At 43.6% G+C, this 16,911-nt stretch overlaps 1 protein-coding gene across 4 annotated transcripts in view; it reads left to right on the plus strand.

Annotated features, from left to right (window-relative positions):
- Positions 1-16,911, plus strand: part of kifap3a (kinesin-associated protein 3a) — a 332,201-nt gene that overhangs the window by 225,851 nt on the left and 89,439 nt on the right. For 2 of the 4 annotated variants that reach the window (XM_068037376.1, XM_068037377.1), the window contains exons 19-21: positions 9,031-9,127; positions 11,898-12,268; positions 14,728-14,750. In XM_068037376.1, the coding sequence (XP_067893477.1) occupies positions 9,031-9,127; positions 11,898-12,268; positions 14,728-14,735 (476 nt within the window). In that variant the 3' untranslated portion in view covers positions 14,736-14,750. Of the gene's footprint in view, positions 1-9,030; positions 9,128-11,897; positions 12,269-14,727; positions 14,751-16,911 lie in introns of those variants that run through there. The other 2 variants (XM_068037379.1, XM_068037378.1) reach the window with 1 other exon arrangement.

Here is a 16,911-nt window from a genome sequence, read left to right on the forward strand (position 1 = left end):
GAAGCCGAGTGGTCTTGTTAAAACCCTAACTATCAGTCAGTAGGTTATTGGTGAGTAAATGCCACTTGACTGCACTGCCAATGCTAGCTTTCGTCACTTTGCTAATTGAGGGTAGGATGATGGGGCAGTAATTGGCTGGATTGGATTTTTTTTATGGACAGGACGTATCAGGACAAAATTCCATTTTGCTGGATAGATGTAAGTGCTTTAGCTGGACTGCTCCAGGTCAGCTAGAGGTACGAATAGCATCTTCAGCATTCTAGCGCGTATGTCGTTGGGGCCTATAGCATTTGCTGTGTCCAGTGGGCTCAGTCACTTTTTTTGCTATCCAGCAGAGTGAATTGAATTGGCTGAAGACTGCCTGCTGTGATGGTGGGGACCTCAGGTGGCGATGGATCATCTGCGATCACTGTCTCCCTATATGAGACTATGCCCCCCAGTTATAGACACTAAGCCAGGGGAACCAGCCTCCAAGCATCTACCCTGTCAGACCTTCTCAGAATCTTGTATGTTTCAATGAAATCACCTCTCATTCTTCTTAACTCCAGAGAGTATTGGCCTATTGTATTCAATCTCTCCACGTAGGAAAACCCTCTCATCCCAGGAATCAATCTAGTGAACCTCTGTTGCACCCACTTTAAGGTAGGTCTGGAGACCGGAACTGGACACAGTACTCCAGGTGTGGTCTCACCAAAGCCTTATACAATTGCAGCAAGACCCCCTTATGCTTGTACTCCAATTCCCCTACAATAAAGGCCAACATACCATTTGTATTCCTAATTGCTAATTTTGTATCTTTCTTGTACGACAACACCCAAATCCCTCTGAACACTAACATTTAATAGTTTCTCACCATTTAAAAGTATTCTGTTCTTCTGTTCTTCTTACTGAAGTGAATAACTTCACATTTCCCCACATTGTACTCCAGCTGCCATCTTGCATGCCAAAGAGTGTACAGGGACGGGTGGGGGGCTCATGTGCATAGTTATTTAAAGGTGGCAGGACATATTGAGAGTGTAGTTAGCAAAGCATATGGGATCTTGGGCTTCACAAATAGTATTATGACCAACTGCTCCAGTCAAAGCCCCCAATCAAAATATCTGATTCTGATTGTGGTGGGAGAAACGCACTGATAATTCAATCCCGTCCCTCCACAGATTGCCTAACATATAATTTTAAACTTCCCAAATTAAAGAAAGACCCAGCCAAATTGTGCCATCTATTAACCCCCGAATGAGGCTAACCAAACCAGGTGTCTTTAAATCAACAAATTAACTGTTTAATTTGAAAAACTAAATTCTTAACAACTATGAAGATATAAATAACATTTAAAATAGAAAGAATTAGAGTCCTTGCAAATTTACAGTCCAATGTTACTTGAAGTCCTCACAGCTGTCCAATGGGGTGAAAAAGGTTCTTCCACAGTAGATCAATCCGTAGTCTAATTCCAGCAGTAAGTGATGCTTTCCTTCCTTTGGCGAATTTCAACATTTAATGACTTGCAAACACTTTTTAAATGAATCAATTTGACTTTAGAGTTTTTAAGAGATAAAAGATTGTCACACTCTAACTTCCCTTCCTTCAGTTTAAATTATCAGAGATCTCTGTTTTGGCTTGACTTTTTTTAAAGAATTTTGAGAGCTAATAATTAAACAGACTGAATTCTCTTCTTTCAGTTTAAATGGCTGAGAGCTCTTTTTTCAGGTGCTAACACCAGCTTTCTGTCTGCGTTCTCTGTTAGAACAAACTGTCTCCAACTAAAAAGCCCGTTCAAAATTGAATTGTAACAAATGTATCGCATGATGCTCAGTCGAAGTGGCTGGTATCCAAGGTAATGAGAATGCACCCTTTGAATTGCAGTCTTTGGCTGTTGCCAGGTAACCAGGATGCATTCTTTGAGGCTGGTTGCTTCCCTCTGCATATGCTTGTGTCCAACGGCAACCAAAATGCATTTTCTTTTTAACTCCTCAGGCTTGCTAGCTCTTAAAGCAGTACTGATCCTTTGCAAGCCTTAAAGGGCCACCATTGAGCAGGCCATCGGCCTCCTGAAAATGTGGTTCTGGTCGAAGGTGCCCTCCAGAACCCCCCCAAAAGGAGTGTCACGCATCGTGGTGGTGTGCTGTGCACTGCATAACATGGCCCTGCAGAGAGGGGTGGAACTGCAGGAGGACCCTGGGGTAGGGCACTCTGCCTTGTTGGAGGATGATGAGATTGATGAGGATTATCAGGCTGCGCTGCAAGGCCATACGGCGCTTGCGTGAAGAGGGCAACACACTACCCAGGATGGCAGGAAAGCCCTTGATACCCTGATCCAGGGACACTGCTTTTGAGGCTGGCAGATCCTGGTGTAGGCTGTTCCCATGTGGACATTTCTCTTAGTTTTCATCCACTAATAATAGTCCAACGCCACATAGTCATCTCCTGGTATCCAGTAGTCTTCAAGCAATATGTCCAACAGCCACACAGTGGCCCAGACCAGTCTGTTTTCTCACACAGACACCATCTTATGCTGCTGTTGCTATGTCCCAATAATAACGTCATGAAGCACGTAAAAATTCAAAAACTAACCTTTACTTTCCAAAACCATAAATGCTGTCGACAGAAGCGTTATGAGCTGTACCCAAGTGAAACCGAAAGTGGATCTACTGTTGCTTCTCGGCCCTCTTAGGAGAGCTTCTGCAGGGTGCTTCCCCTGTGGCTGAAGCAGATGTGGAGGCAGGTTGCTTGAATGTGCATCCTGGCGGCTGAAATGCCCTTATCGCCCGTGTGCCGTCACAAGCTATGCCAACTGCATCTATGCAGGGGCAGCCTCGGCTATGGGGCTTGAGGCATCGCGTATGTCCCCATCAGAGGGGCTGAGGGAACGGCATCAGAAGATGGGGCTCCATCTGGAGTGGCATCATCTACATCATCCCCATCTCCCTCAGCCCTTTCATGACTCACTTGCATGCCTGCACTGACCAGGAGCAGGAGAGCACCTGATTGTCCATCCATGCGCCATCTCTGCAACAGAGCGGTCAATGCTGCAGAATATATTGTACATTTGGTTCACGCAGTCTGCTGCTCCTGCATCCATTCAGTGCACTGCCACATATGACTCTCCACGATGTCATCCAATCTTTCAATGGAGGAGCTAATATGCCTGAGACATTGTGGTGCTCGTGACATGAATGGATTCCATTCTCTGCACAAGGGTCCACACTGCCTCAGGGAACTCTGACAGATGGCCACACATTTCCTTTGATGCTGCACAGGCACTCGCTTTGTTATATGACCCTTAAGGCTCAGCATTTCTGGCCAGGTGAGCATGACTGGAACTGCCCTCCGTTCTCCAATGGAGACTGCCCACAGCCACCACTGCCTCCATTATTTGCTCCTGTTCGCCTGTGATGTGAGGCTTACCTTGTGCTACCTGTTCTAACCACACCTGAGAGCCCACCAAAGTGCATGTATCTGCCCTGGTGGAGGTTGTGCTAGACTCCTGTGATAGTGGATCCTCAGAGTGCAACTGTTCCTCCTGAGGTTGGCACGAATGCCAACACCACTTGCTCCTCTGGCATCGGCCCTGTGGAAGAGAGAATACATCAGTTACTCGACCTGCCACCTCTCAGTTGTTGCTTCATCAGACCATCAACTGTGATCTACTGGAAATGACTAAGGAAGCTGTTCCAAGGCGCTTGCATGGACAGAACAAGAAGCTTTCACCCTCTGTGTACCAGACACCCATCTCGCCCTCAGTGACTGCCTGTCCTGCAGCCACCGTGCCAGTGTAAAGGGCCTCTTTCTCCATCAGCATCCAAACTGCTCGGTGGGCCTCTCCATCCCTGGCGCAGTTTCCTCTCGTGAATGTGTGCTTGTTTTTCCCGCAAGGTGCAGATCAAGAGTGATAAGATTGTGATACTTCCCATCACAACATCATGAGGTACATTCACATGTAACAGTCATGGCAATTTACTGTTTATGTGTTTAACTCTGCATCCTCCAAAAGCTAAAGTGCTGTGAACCCTTCTTTTGGTTGAGGAGTCGTCATGGGCGCATATGTCAAAAGTTTTCCTGGCCTTGAGGCCCTTGTGCTCAGTGGTGAGCTCAGCATGTATTTACTTCATCTGTCAGCTGGGCATTGCATCTTACTCACTTTGCTAGATCTCAGAAGGCCGTTGAAGCACCTCCTGCACTAGATGCATGTCCTACTCAGCACACTGCAGCTGCTGACCTCTCGAGCAACCTCCAGCCATGCCTGTGTTGTCTGTCTGGCTGGCCTCCTGCAACTCTCAAAAAAAAACATTTCTGAGGGCTTTCACTACCTCTATCAGAACCTCTTGGAAGGCATTGCTGAATTGTGGGACCACCCTTCCACAACTGCTTACCATGATATAACTCTTTACTTTTGCACACTTTGTAATGATACAGTCTGCCTGCAGCCACATAGATGGCTGCTGGGTGCCTGGCTCTTGAATGCTTCTACCGTCCCGAATTGGACGGTGATCATGGAGGTGAGCCATTAATTGGTCACCTACTACTAGAAATGGCTTCGACGTCAGGTTACAATGCTTTGTGTCTTCCTCACAGCCTACTTTTCCACCTAACTTTGTATCGCCAGCAAATCTGTATATATTACATTCAGTCCCTTAATTTAAGCCATTAATATAGATTGTAAATAGCTGAGGCTCCAGCACTGTTCCTTGAGGTACTCCACTAGTAACGAACTGCAAACCTGAAAATGACCTATTCTCTGTCCTTTAGCTAATTCTCTATCCATGCTAATATGATACCCCAAATCTCATGAGTCCCTAACTTATGCAGCAACCTTTTATTTGGAACCTTATCAGATGCCTTTTGAAAATTCAAATGCACTACATCCACTGTTCCCCTTTATATGCTCTGGTCATTATATCCTCAAAAAAATTCTAATACATTTGTTAAACATGATTTCCCTTTAATAAAGCCATGTTGACTCTACCTAATCATAATATGTTTTTCTAAGTGCCACATTGCTAGTTCCTTAATGATAGATTCCAGCATTTTCCCGATGACTGATGTCACAAGAACACAAGAAATAGGAGCAGCAGTAGACCATATGGCCCATCGAGCCTGCTCTGCCATTCAAAATGATCATGGCTGATCTTAGGATTCAACTGCACTTTCCCACCCACTTGCCATATCCCTTTATTCCCTGAGAGACCAAAAAGCTGTCTATCCCAGCATTAAATGCATTCAACAATGGAGCACCCACAACCCTCTGGGGTAGAGAATTCCAAAGATTCACAACCCTTTGAGTGAAGTAATTTCTCCTCCTCTCAGTCCTAAATGATTGGCCCCTTATCCTGAGACTGTGCCCCCGTGTTTTAGATTCTCCGATCAGCGGGAATAATAATGTCAAGTGAACGTTCCTGTGGTTCCCTATTTTCTGTCTCCCTCCTTTCTTGCTACCTTCCAATCCAGTGGGACTATTCCAGAATCTAGGAAATTTTGGAAGATCACGATTCGTGCATTCACTATCTCTGCAGCCACCTCTTTTAGAATCCCAGAATGTAGGTCGTCCGGTCCAGGGATTTGTTGGCTTTCAATGGGATTAATTTCTCCAGCACTTTTTCTTTGCTAATTTAATTACTTTAAATTTTTCACTCTCATTAGACCCTTCATTCCCCACTATTTCTGATATGTTTTTGTGTCCTCTACTGTGAAGACAGACATACAATATTTGTTTAACATTTCTGCCAGTTCCTTATTCTTATTATCCTTATAATTTCTCCCCTCTCGTCTCTAAACGATCCAAATTTATTTTTGCTACTGTCTTCCTTTTTGCATACTTGTAGAAGCTCTTGCAATCTTTTTTATATTTTTGTGTTGTTTGCTCTCATTCTATTTTCACCCTCTATCAACTTTTGATCATCATCCTTTGCTGTTATCTAAAACTCTCCCAATTATCAGGCTTATTACCCTTCTTGGCAATATTATAAGCCTCTTCTTTTAATCTAATACTGTCCTTAACCTCTTCAGTTAGCCATGGATGGATCTCTTTTCCCATGGAGTTTTATTTCTCGATAGTATGTAGATTCTTTGAGAATGATCAAATATTCTTTAAATGTGCGCCATTGCTCATCTACTGTTATACCTTTTAATCTAATCTACTTTAGCTAGGGCTTCAAACTTCAAAAGTGGTGGGGGTGTGGGAGAGATCAGGTAAGGGGAAATTGATAAATCATAAGAGGAAAGTTAAGGCCAGAGACGAGTATAGCAATTTGGGAAAAGATAAGCAGAGTGTGACAGGAAGGGACAAAATGTTTATTGGTAATAGTGCATCAATGAATAAGGTCAAATGAGGGAAAAATGTGAAAAGTTAAAATTAAAGGTGCTTAATCTGACTGCACAAAGCATTCGACACAAGACAGATGAATTAATGGTACAAACAGAGACAAATTGGTTAGAACTAAGTCATTACAGAAGCGTGGTTACATGATGACTACGGTTGGGAACTAAGCATTCTATTTAATTGACATTATCAAAAAGATAGTCAAAATGGAAAAAGAAGGGTTGGTGGGGGGAGGGGAGCAGTCCTGATACCAATGTAATTGGCTTTATTTAAGTTCGATATTCTAGTTTAATACTTATATACATCACTCTCAACCTCGATATGGAATTCTATCAGACTTTCCCAGAGGATTCCTTACTATGAGATTTTTAATTGACCCTGTATCATTACACAAAACAAGATCTAAAATAGCTTCTTCCCTGGTTGTTCCAGAAAATCGTCTTTAATGCATTCCATGAATTCGTCCTCCAGACTACTTTTGTCAATTTAATTTGTTGAATCTATATGAAGGTTAAATTGCTCCACGATTATCACACAGCCTTAGTTACAAGCTCTTATTTCTTGATTAATCCTGGGTGCAGCAGTGTAACTATTGTTAGGCCGATAAACTACTCCCACCAGCATTTTTAGAGTCTTGCTATTTTTTATCTCCACCTGTAATGACTCTATTTCCTGCTGTCAGAGCCAAGATCCTTCCTCACTCCTGTCTTTATGTCATCCTTTATTATCAGGGTTGCCCACCCCTCCCTCCTTTTTTCCATTTTGACTGTCTTTTCAAAATGTCAGTTAACTGGAATGTTTAGTTCCCAATCTTGGTCACCATGCAGCCACACTTCTGTAATGACTATTAGTTCTCATCTGTTTGTCTCTGTGCCATTAATTCATCTGTCTTGTGTCGAATGCTTTGTGCAGTCAGATTAAGCACTTTTAATGTTAACTTTTCACATTTTTCCCTCATTTGACCTTATTCATTGATGCACTATTACCATTAAACATTTTGTCCCTTCCTGTCACACTCTGCTTATTTTTACCCAAATTGCTACACTCGTCTCTGGCCTTAACTTTCCTCTTTTGATTTATCAATTTCGCCTGACCTGATCTCTCCCACCGTTGCCCTCCACTACTTTTAGTTTGAAGCCCGAACCCTAATTATATGATTCACCAGTCCCAGCCTGGTTTAAGTAGAACCTGTTTCAATGGAATAGCTCCCTCTTTTCCCAGTACTGGTGCCAGTGCCCTGTCTCCCACACCACTTTCGAGCCATGCATTCAACACTCTGATCTGTTTGTCCCTGTGCCAGTTTGCACATGGCTGAGGTAGTAATCCAGAGATTATTACCTTTTAGGTTCTGCTTATTAATTTGAACCCCAACTCCTCAAACTCCCTCAGCAAAACCTCATTCCACCTATGTCATTGGTTCTGACGTGGACCACAATACCTGGCTCCTACCCTCCCACCCTCTAAGTTCTTCTCCAGCTTCGAGGAGATGTCTTTAACCCTGGCACCAGGCAAGCAACACCAGCTTTGGAACTCCTGGTTGTGGCTGCAGAGCACAGCATCTGTTTCCCTGATCAGACTGTCCCCTATCACTACTGCATTCTTTTTCACTCACCCCACTTGAATTGTCACCTGTACTGTGGAGCCGTGGTCAGTTTGCTCATGCACCCTGCAGACTTTTCCCTCATCCTGTTGAATAAGAACAAAGGCTGAGGTTCCTCCAGCACTGCATTTGGAGTCCCTTATCTGCCTGACTCACAGTCACATCCTCTTGTCTATGACCACTAACCAGACCTGTACCACTTCCAAACCCAAGAGGTGTGACTGCCTCTTGGATCAAAGTGTCCAGGTAATTCTCCCCCTCCCTAATGTCCTGCAATATCTACATTCCTGACTCCAGCTTAACAACTCTGAGCTGAAGCTCCTCAAGATGCGGACACTTATTGCAGATGTAGTTGTCCAGGATCGCAATGCTCACCACAAGCTGCCACATGATGCAATTGCGGCACACAACCTGCACTGCCGTCCCCCTGTTATATAATGAATTTGTTCATGTATTTAATCAACTTAGCTTATCGTTTTTAGTCTTTTAACTAATTCCTTGATCTTAGTTTAAGTTATAGGTAGATTAAATTAAATATTTACCTGTAACATGAACCACTGTAAGTATTGGAGGTAAAAAGCAGCACCTCCTGCCTCCTCTGCACCGAATTCTGACTTGAATCAAATTCCCAACTTTTACATTCTATTTGCGGTGCACTCTCTTTATGAGCACTCTGGGCAAGTGCCAAGCAGTCTGCTCCCCTTCATGGAGCTGTATCAGGCATGACTCCCATTGCCATTCGCAAATAAATAGCCCAGGGCACTCTGCTGAAAGGGTCTGCGGTGATATACAGGCATGGGGAAATGATGATAGGACACCCAAGGCCCCATAAAGAACAGTGGCCCAACTAAACACGAAACCTGGAAACCATGTCGGTAAGACTATGATGCCTTTTTGCCTTAATATTTCATCCCGCCCTTGTCATTACCTGCAAGATACCTTGACCTTTAAAGCATGAAGTATGTACAACCATATCAGCAAAGGTAGCATATCAATGTGTGTTCTTGTAGCTAGTATCAGTGGCAATATGCATGACTTGAGCAAATTATCAGCCTGTTATGATGTAAAGCAAAATTGAACCATGAGCAATGATGAATTTTTGTTACTCTATTTGCAGATGGACTTTTACCCCCTGATGGAGCTATTAGTCCAGATTTTTTAAGTGATTACCAATTTCAAAATGGTGACCTTGTTGGACAGCATCCTTTTAGCAGGTACGCTTAGCTGGTGTGACAACAAACTGCAGTACCATGGGAAGTGCAGTTGGGGGAGATTAATTTTCCGATTTTTTTATGATGAGGTACAAATTTTAGCTGAAACTTCACATTTCTTAAGTATTGTCAGAAAATAATGCGCAATGAAGTTCATTAAAAAAAATCTAAAGCCTTATCTTAAAAATGCATGTGTCAGTAACTGCTACAAAAAGTGATGTCTCTAAACATTAGCATGTTCAGATAGATTACTGCCAGTATATGAAAAGACGTGTTGTAAAATATTTTTGTACTTTTAATACAATGATTTGATCCCACCTTCCAATTCACTATAACTGCAATCAGCCCTTGTTCTGGTATGACTCAAGGTATGATTCTTAAACTGCTACAGTTATATGTTTAAATCTTGAGTATGTGGTTTTGGTCTTCATTGTAGTAGAATCAATTTTTCAGTTAACAATGAGGCATTTAATTGTTTTTCTACCTATTGGTGGTATGCTCTTTAAAAGGGGCATTTGAGTGTTGTTACTCTCTTCCTACTACTCAGCAGTTCCATGTACTTCCAGTTTGTACAGTTTTATTTCTTATAGTTAGCTTCTGGGAAGTTCACTTCTGCACCAAAGGTTTGTAATTGGTCTCTGCATATTGATCAGTATCCATTATTCAAGCTCATTATTGTAGAAATACCATGTCAGCATCTTCATATAAACAAAAATTTGAAATGAGTATGCATGTGTTTCAGCACTTTAATTTTTCTGAGGTAACTGTTGCTAATTTGCAAGGTTCACATTTTTTCAATTCAGCATAAGACTATCGTGAGATTATAATGCGTGTTTCAAACGTTTCAACACTTTGAAGCACAGCAAGTTGTGTTCAATAAATACCTTAATGACACTGAATAATTTCTTCAGCTTCAGTATCACAGACAACCCCGCAAAAGCAAACCCTCTGTCTGGAGTATACTTTTACCCACCCAACACCTAGCTGAATGTAATAACTCCGGGGTCGAACCAAAACCCTTATGATCTTGTGTGATGGCTTCAGAGCGAATGCTACCTGGGAGAAATTCAGCTTCAGATATATCATTCACACTCCTTTTGAAGATATATTAAGAACTACCAATCAATCATACAACTTAAAAGATGTATTTGATTTGAATTGAATGGCTCGGCCTCCCTTGGCTTGGGAACAAATTGACCTGTTCCACCTGAATATTACTGGAAGAATCTAATTGACACCTATTAGTCATTGAACACAGTGAACCAGACAAGCAGGTACAAGATTCCAGTTAAATATTTGTGCGCCTCTCTAAATTAGGAGGTCCAGTAAGTTGTGCAGATAGGAGCAGGAACTTACAAAGGGATATAGACAGAGTAAGTAGGCAAAACTGTGGCACAGAGTTCATGGTGGGGAAGTGTGAGGTCATCCACTTTGGGTCTGAAAAAGAAAAATTTGAATATTTTGTTAATGTCGAGAGACTCAGAGCTATGGAGGAGCAAAGAAATTTCAGTGTTCGTGTACACAAATCACCAAAAACTAGTGCACAGGTACAAAAGGTAATCAAAAAGGTTGGTGGACTATTGGCTGCTATCTCAAATGGATTGGAATTCAAAAATGAGGAACTCGTGCTTCATAAAATAAAAGCAGAAAGTGCTGGAAATACTCAGCAGATCTGGCAGCATAGAGTTAACGTTTCAGATTGATGACCTTCAGAACTGGCAATGATTAGAAATGTACTAGGTTTTGAGCATGTGAAAGGGGGGAGGGGAGAAAAAGAAAGGTCTGTGATAGGGCAGAGAGGGGGAGAGATTAAATGAGAAAGATGTAATGGAAGAAAAGGCAAAAGGGAGTTGTTACGACCAGGTGAGAAAGGGGTCTGGGGGTTCCTTCTCAGCCTTTTCCTGGTTTGACCGTAACAGGGTTTAATTTTTAAAACACCGTGTTTTTAATTTCCCCTCAGTGAATCCTTGTTCACTGCTCTCCAATTGTAATGGCAAAGAAATCAACCAGACAGGTTTTCTAAGATTTAAACAAGAAAGGTGTAAGTTTATTAACCTTAAAACTTTAATTCGGTTAAAACTACTAAAAATACGCGATGTGACCACGCTAGCATGCATGCGCGATAAACCCACACGCAGATAGAGACAGAAAGGGAGAAAGAATCAAGGGAAAATGTTTGAAGCAATAGCTGGAGTTCATTTACTGTCTTTTGAGTTTGACGTAAAATCTTTGATTGCAGTTAAGCCTTGCCATATCGTTGGGGCCCAGTGCACTCTTTCAAACTTGTTTCAATGGTTTTCTGTTTTGGCTTAGTTTTGTCCGTGGGTCCCTGTCTTTACGTGAGAGGGAGAGACAGAGACAGGGAGATGCTGTCTTCCTTCAAGTTCAGTTGCAGTCTAACCTCAAACTGTTCTGTGAGCACAATTTGGTCAGCGGGTTAGTCATGTGACTGACCCCTTATTTGGAACAACCACTCCTGCAGTTTGTGGATTGTCCATCTTAATAGACATCCTCAGTGGGGTGGGACGAATGAAATGTAGGCTTTTTACACATTCAATGTCTGATGATCAAAATCCATTTCGGTTAATTGAATCAGGGAGCAGTTCCATTGTCTTCTCCAGGCAACTGTCTCTTAGAATGCAAATGTTTCCAGCCACTGTCCTTTTCGAATGCAGGTGCTGCCATGTTTTCTGTCCAGTAAGAGTTTAAAATTAATGTTCCATATGACAAAATTAATATGCCTCATTCTTGGCATGTGTGGTTTTCCTCACAGGAATGCTAATAGTTGTAGTAAAATACAAAGCATTTGTCTAGAATCAAAAGCAAAAACATGGAAAACAAGTTTAAGACCAGCACATGGTAAAATAAAACAAAAAACAATCAAAATGGGGTTCATGATTAGAGAAAGAGAGGAGCACAGCCCAAGTTGCGGAGGGTTCAAAAGGTGCGGCAAACCACGGTTGGAGAGACACAGAGAGAGAGGATGCGCAGTCCGAGGAGCGGAGGGTTCAAAAGGCGCGCCAAACCACAGTCAGAGAGACGAAGAGAGAGGAGTGCAGCCTGAGGAGCGGGATTGGAGCCAGGAAAAAAATCAAAGAGTGACATCACATTCAACAGTGAGAGCAGGGAAACAAAGCAGCTGGGGTGAGTATTCAGTTAAGCTTTTAATTTAAATTGAAATCAAATATAGAGTAAGACTTGATCGATTTATTAGTATATAAACTAAAAACTAAAGCGGATTAAAGAACTAAAGACCAGTGGGAAATTTAAAAAAATTAAAATCTAATTAAATAAAACAGAGATGCAGGCCAGGTGATGTGTTGTACCTGCATGATGTGGGAGCTGGTGGACCCCATTGTGGTTCCTAGTGACCACATCTGTAGCAAGTGTTGGTTGCTGGAGGAACTCCGGCTCAGAGTTGATGTTTTGGAGTCTGAGCTTCGGATACTGCGACACATCAAGGAGGGGGAGAGTTACCTGGACGCTGTGTTTCAGGAGGCAGTGACACCCCTTAGATCAACTACCTGGAATTCGGCCAGTGGTCAGGGACAGGAGGGTGTGACTATGAGTGAGGCAGGTAGAGGGATCCAGGAGGTAGTGTTGCAGGAGCCTCAACCCTTGTCCTTGTCCAACACGTTCGAGATTCTTGTTTCATGTGTGTACAAGAGCAGGGACTGCAGGGAGGATGAGCAAACTGACCATAGCACCGTGGTACAGGGAGCCATTCAAGTGGGGGAAGAAAAGAGAAATGTAGTCATAATCGGGGATAGTATAGTTAAGAGGCATATACACTGTTCTCTGTGGCCAGGATCGAGAGTCCCGAAGGTTGTGTTGCCCATCTGGTGCTAGGGTTCAGGATATCTCAACTGGGCTGCAGAGGAACGTGGAGTGGGAGGGGAAAGATCCAGTTTTCGTGGTCCACGTAGGTGCTAACGATATAGGTAGAACGAGGATAGAGGTTCTGATGAGGGAATATGAGCAGCTCGAGGCTAAATTAAAAAGCAGAACCAGAAAGGTGGTAATCTCTGGATTACTACCTGAGCCATGAGCAAATTGGCACAGGGTCAATAAGATTAAAGAGGTAAATGCGTGGCTCAAAGATTGGTGTGGGAGAAATGGGTTCGAATCCATAGGACATTGACACCAATACTGGGGAAGGAGGGAGCTGTTCCAACGGGATGGGCTCCACCTAAATCATGCTGGGACCAGAGTCCTGGCGAATCGCATAACTAGGGCTATAGATAGGGCTTTAAACTAAATAGTTGGGGGGAGGGTTCAGTTGCATGGCAGATTAGAAAGTCAAAGTTAAAGAAGAAGGTAGGAGTGCAGGTTAGTGATGAGGCTGATTGTTGCCAGAAAATAAAAGGAAGGGACAGAACGTGTGACCGTCATATTGCACCAAGAAATCGTACAAGAATAGGAAAATTTGATAATAGAACAAACTTAAAGGCTTTGTATCTGAATGCACAAAGCATTCAGAATAGAATAATTGAGTTAACAGTGCAAATAGAGACGAGTGGGTATGATTTAGTGGCGATTACGGAGACTGGTTGCAGGGAAACCAGGTTTGGGAATTGAATATCCAAAGGTACTCAGTATTTCGGAAGGATAGGCAGCAAGGAAAAGGAGGTGGTGTAGCTTTGTTAGTAAAGGAAGAGATCAGTGCTGTAGTGAGAAATGATATAGGCACTGGAAATCAAGATGTAGAATCAGTCTGGGTAGAAATAAGAAATAGCAAGGGAAAGAAGTCCCTGGTGGGAGTAATCTATAGGTCCCCAAACAGTAGTTCTGCAGTGGGGCACAGTCTTTCTTTTGGGCCTCCTTATCTCGAGAGACAATGGATACGCGCCTGGAGGTGGTCAGTGGTTTGTGAAGCAGCGCCTGGAGTGGCTATAAAGGCCAATTCTGGAGTGACAGGCTCTTCTCTGGACTTATAACCCGTAACTGCTGCCTTCCGTGTTGTTTCAGTCGCTGTGAGGCAACTATGGAGTGACCTCTCCATGGCGCATGCCTGGGCAAATTTATGGAGGTTGAGAGTTGCCCAGTCGTCAAAACCCCCCTCTCGGCCTTTCTGGTGGGGTCCAAAGGAGTGCAGGACACGACGTTTGGCACCAGTATGGCTGCAGGAACTGCCGGAAACATGCCAAAGGTGACACATGACCGCCTACGGGGTTCCGCTCCGGATTTTCTGTTAGGGTTTACTCCCTTAGCCTTGGTCTCTCCCGAGACGCCCACAAGGCAGTGGGGTTGTTGGGGCCCCTACACAGGTGTAGGATGGTGCCGGTGGGAGGAGGGGATGCAAGGGGGAGGGGTAGAGGGAGGGGTGCAGGGGAAGGGGGTGCGGGGTGAAGATGGTGCGAGGGGGGGGTGGGCTGGGACGGGGTTGTGAGGGGGTGAGCTGAGAGGGTGGAGCAGGGAAGGGGACGGGGGTGGGGGGGGGTGAAAGGGGGGGGAGGGGGGGTGGAATCTGGTGCAGGTAATAAGCCATTTCCTCAGTGCCCACCATCGACGTCCGGAAAGCTCATCCACGTCCTTCGGGAGGTGAAGCATCATTTGGCAGACTTAGAGGTGATTACATTTGCTAAGGGTTTTTTTTTTTGCAGTGGTTTAAATAAAGGCATGCAGCATTGCCGACAGTGCGCTGCAGATGCTCTCCGAGCCATCTCCCGCGGGCGCTTTGAAGTTGCGGCCGGGGGGGCCGTTCGTGGATGTTTTGGGTGTTCGGGGCACCTTTTCACAGGACTTCTCTCGGGTCCCGCAGCTCCTTCTTCACCTCAATGGACTTACCGCATGCCGTGGCTGCAGACACTCTGGACTGTGAAGACAGCAGGATCGGAGATTAAAGTATCGGCAGCTGTTCTCGTCAGTTTCATCCGGATCAATTTCATTGAGAAAACAAAGAGCAGGTGTGGCTGGGGGAGGGCAGTGGGCCCAGGTACCATACACTAAACTAACTGTTAACTTTTAGATAGGGCTAAAATGAACTGATTTAAAGAGCCAGGGGAATTTAAACAGTTTAAGAGGGCAGATTGGGGGAGAAAACGTTAGGGATGGGAGCAGATGGCCATGGATAGAGTTGAACAGCAAGGGAGCTTCCTAGGGAGCTTCCAGCCCAGGAGCCATCTTGAAGTATTAACCTGGAAATTATAAACCAGAAAATACTGGGGGCTTGTTCGAAAGGTATGGCAATAATCATGGGTGATTTTAATATGCATTTAGACTGGATTAATCAAATTGGCAAGTGTAGCCTCGAGGGAGAGTTCATTGAATGTATTAGAGATTGTTTTTTGGAGCATTATGTTGTGGAACCAATCAGGGTGCAGGCTGTTCTAGATTTGGTATTGTGTAATGAGGTGGGATTGATTAATCTCATAGTTCAGGATCCTCCAGGGAAGAGTGATCATAGCATGCTAGAATTTCAAATTCAGTTTGAAGGCGAGAAACTGGAGTCCCACACGAGTGTTAAACAGGGGTAATTACATAGGCATGTGGACAGATTTGGCTCTAGTGGACTGGGCAGAAAGACTAAAAGGTAGGACAGTTGATGAGCAGTGGCAGATGTTTAAGGAGATATTCAATTCTTCCCAACCAAAATATATTCCAGAGAGGAAGGAAGATTGTAAGAGGGGGGAAAAACATCCATGGCTAAGCAAGGAAGTTAAGGATAACATAAAGCCAAAAACTACGGCATACCATATTGCAAAGGCCAGTGGCAGGCTGGAAGATTGGGTAACTTTTAGAGATCAACAAAGGGTTAGTTTTAAAAAAAAGTAATAAAAAGAGCAAAGGTAAATTACGAAAGAAAACTAGCGCAAAATATAAAAATGGATAGCAAAAGCTTCTATAAGTTTATAAAAGGAAAGAGAATCGCTAAAGTGAATGTTGGTTCTTTGGAGGATGAGACAGAGGAGTTAATAGAGGGGAACACAGAAATGGCAGAGACACTAAATCAGTATTTTGCCTTAGTTTTCCTGGTGGAGGACACTAGTACCATCCCAATAGTAACAGGAAATGCAGAAGTTATAGAAAGGGAGGAACTTAGAACAATCATCATCACTAGGGAAAAATCACTGAGCAAACTATTGAGATTGAAGGCAGACAGGTCCCCAGGGCCTAATAGACTACATCCTAGGGTCTTAAAGGAAGTGGCAGCGGAGATAGTGGATCCATTGGTTATAATATTTCAAAATTCCCTGGATGTGGGAAAGATTCCAGTGGATTGGAAAAAAGAACGCCCTTATTCAAAAAGGGAGGGAGGCAGAAAGTAGGAAACTAAAGACCAGTTAGTTTAACATCTGTCGTTGGGAAATTGTTAGAATCCATTATTAAGGAAGTAATAACAGGACATTTAGAAAGTCAAAATGCAATCCATCAGAGTCAGCGTGGTTTTATGAAGGGTAAATCATGTTTGACTCATTTGCTAGAGTTCTTCGAAGCTGTATCAAACAAAGTGGATAATGGGGATCCTGTCGATGTAGTATATCTGGACTTCCAGAAGGCATTTGATAAGGTGCTGCACAAAAGGTTCATACACAAGGTAAGATCACTTGGGGTTAGGGGCAATTTATTAGCTTGGATAGAGGATTGGCTAACCAAAAGAAAACAGAGTCGGGTTAAATGGGTCTTTTTCTGGCTGGCAAGGTGTAACTAGTGGGGTGTCACCGGGTTCGGTCCTCGGGGCCCCAACTATTTGCAATCTATGTTAATAACTTGGATGCAGGGATAGAAGGTACTATAGCCAGATTGGCAGATGACACTAAAATAGGTGGGATAGTAAGTTGCAATAA

The sequence above is a fragment of the Heterodontus francisci genome, chromosome 8, assembly GCF_036365525.1.
Source record: "Heterodontus francisci isolate sHetFra1 chromosome 8, sHetFra1.hap1, whole genome shotgun sequence".
Taxonomy (NCBI): Eukaryota; Metazoa; Chordata; class Chondrichthyes; order Heterodontiformes; family Heterodontidae; genus Heterodontus; species Heterodontus francisci.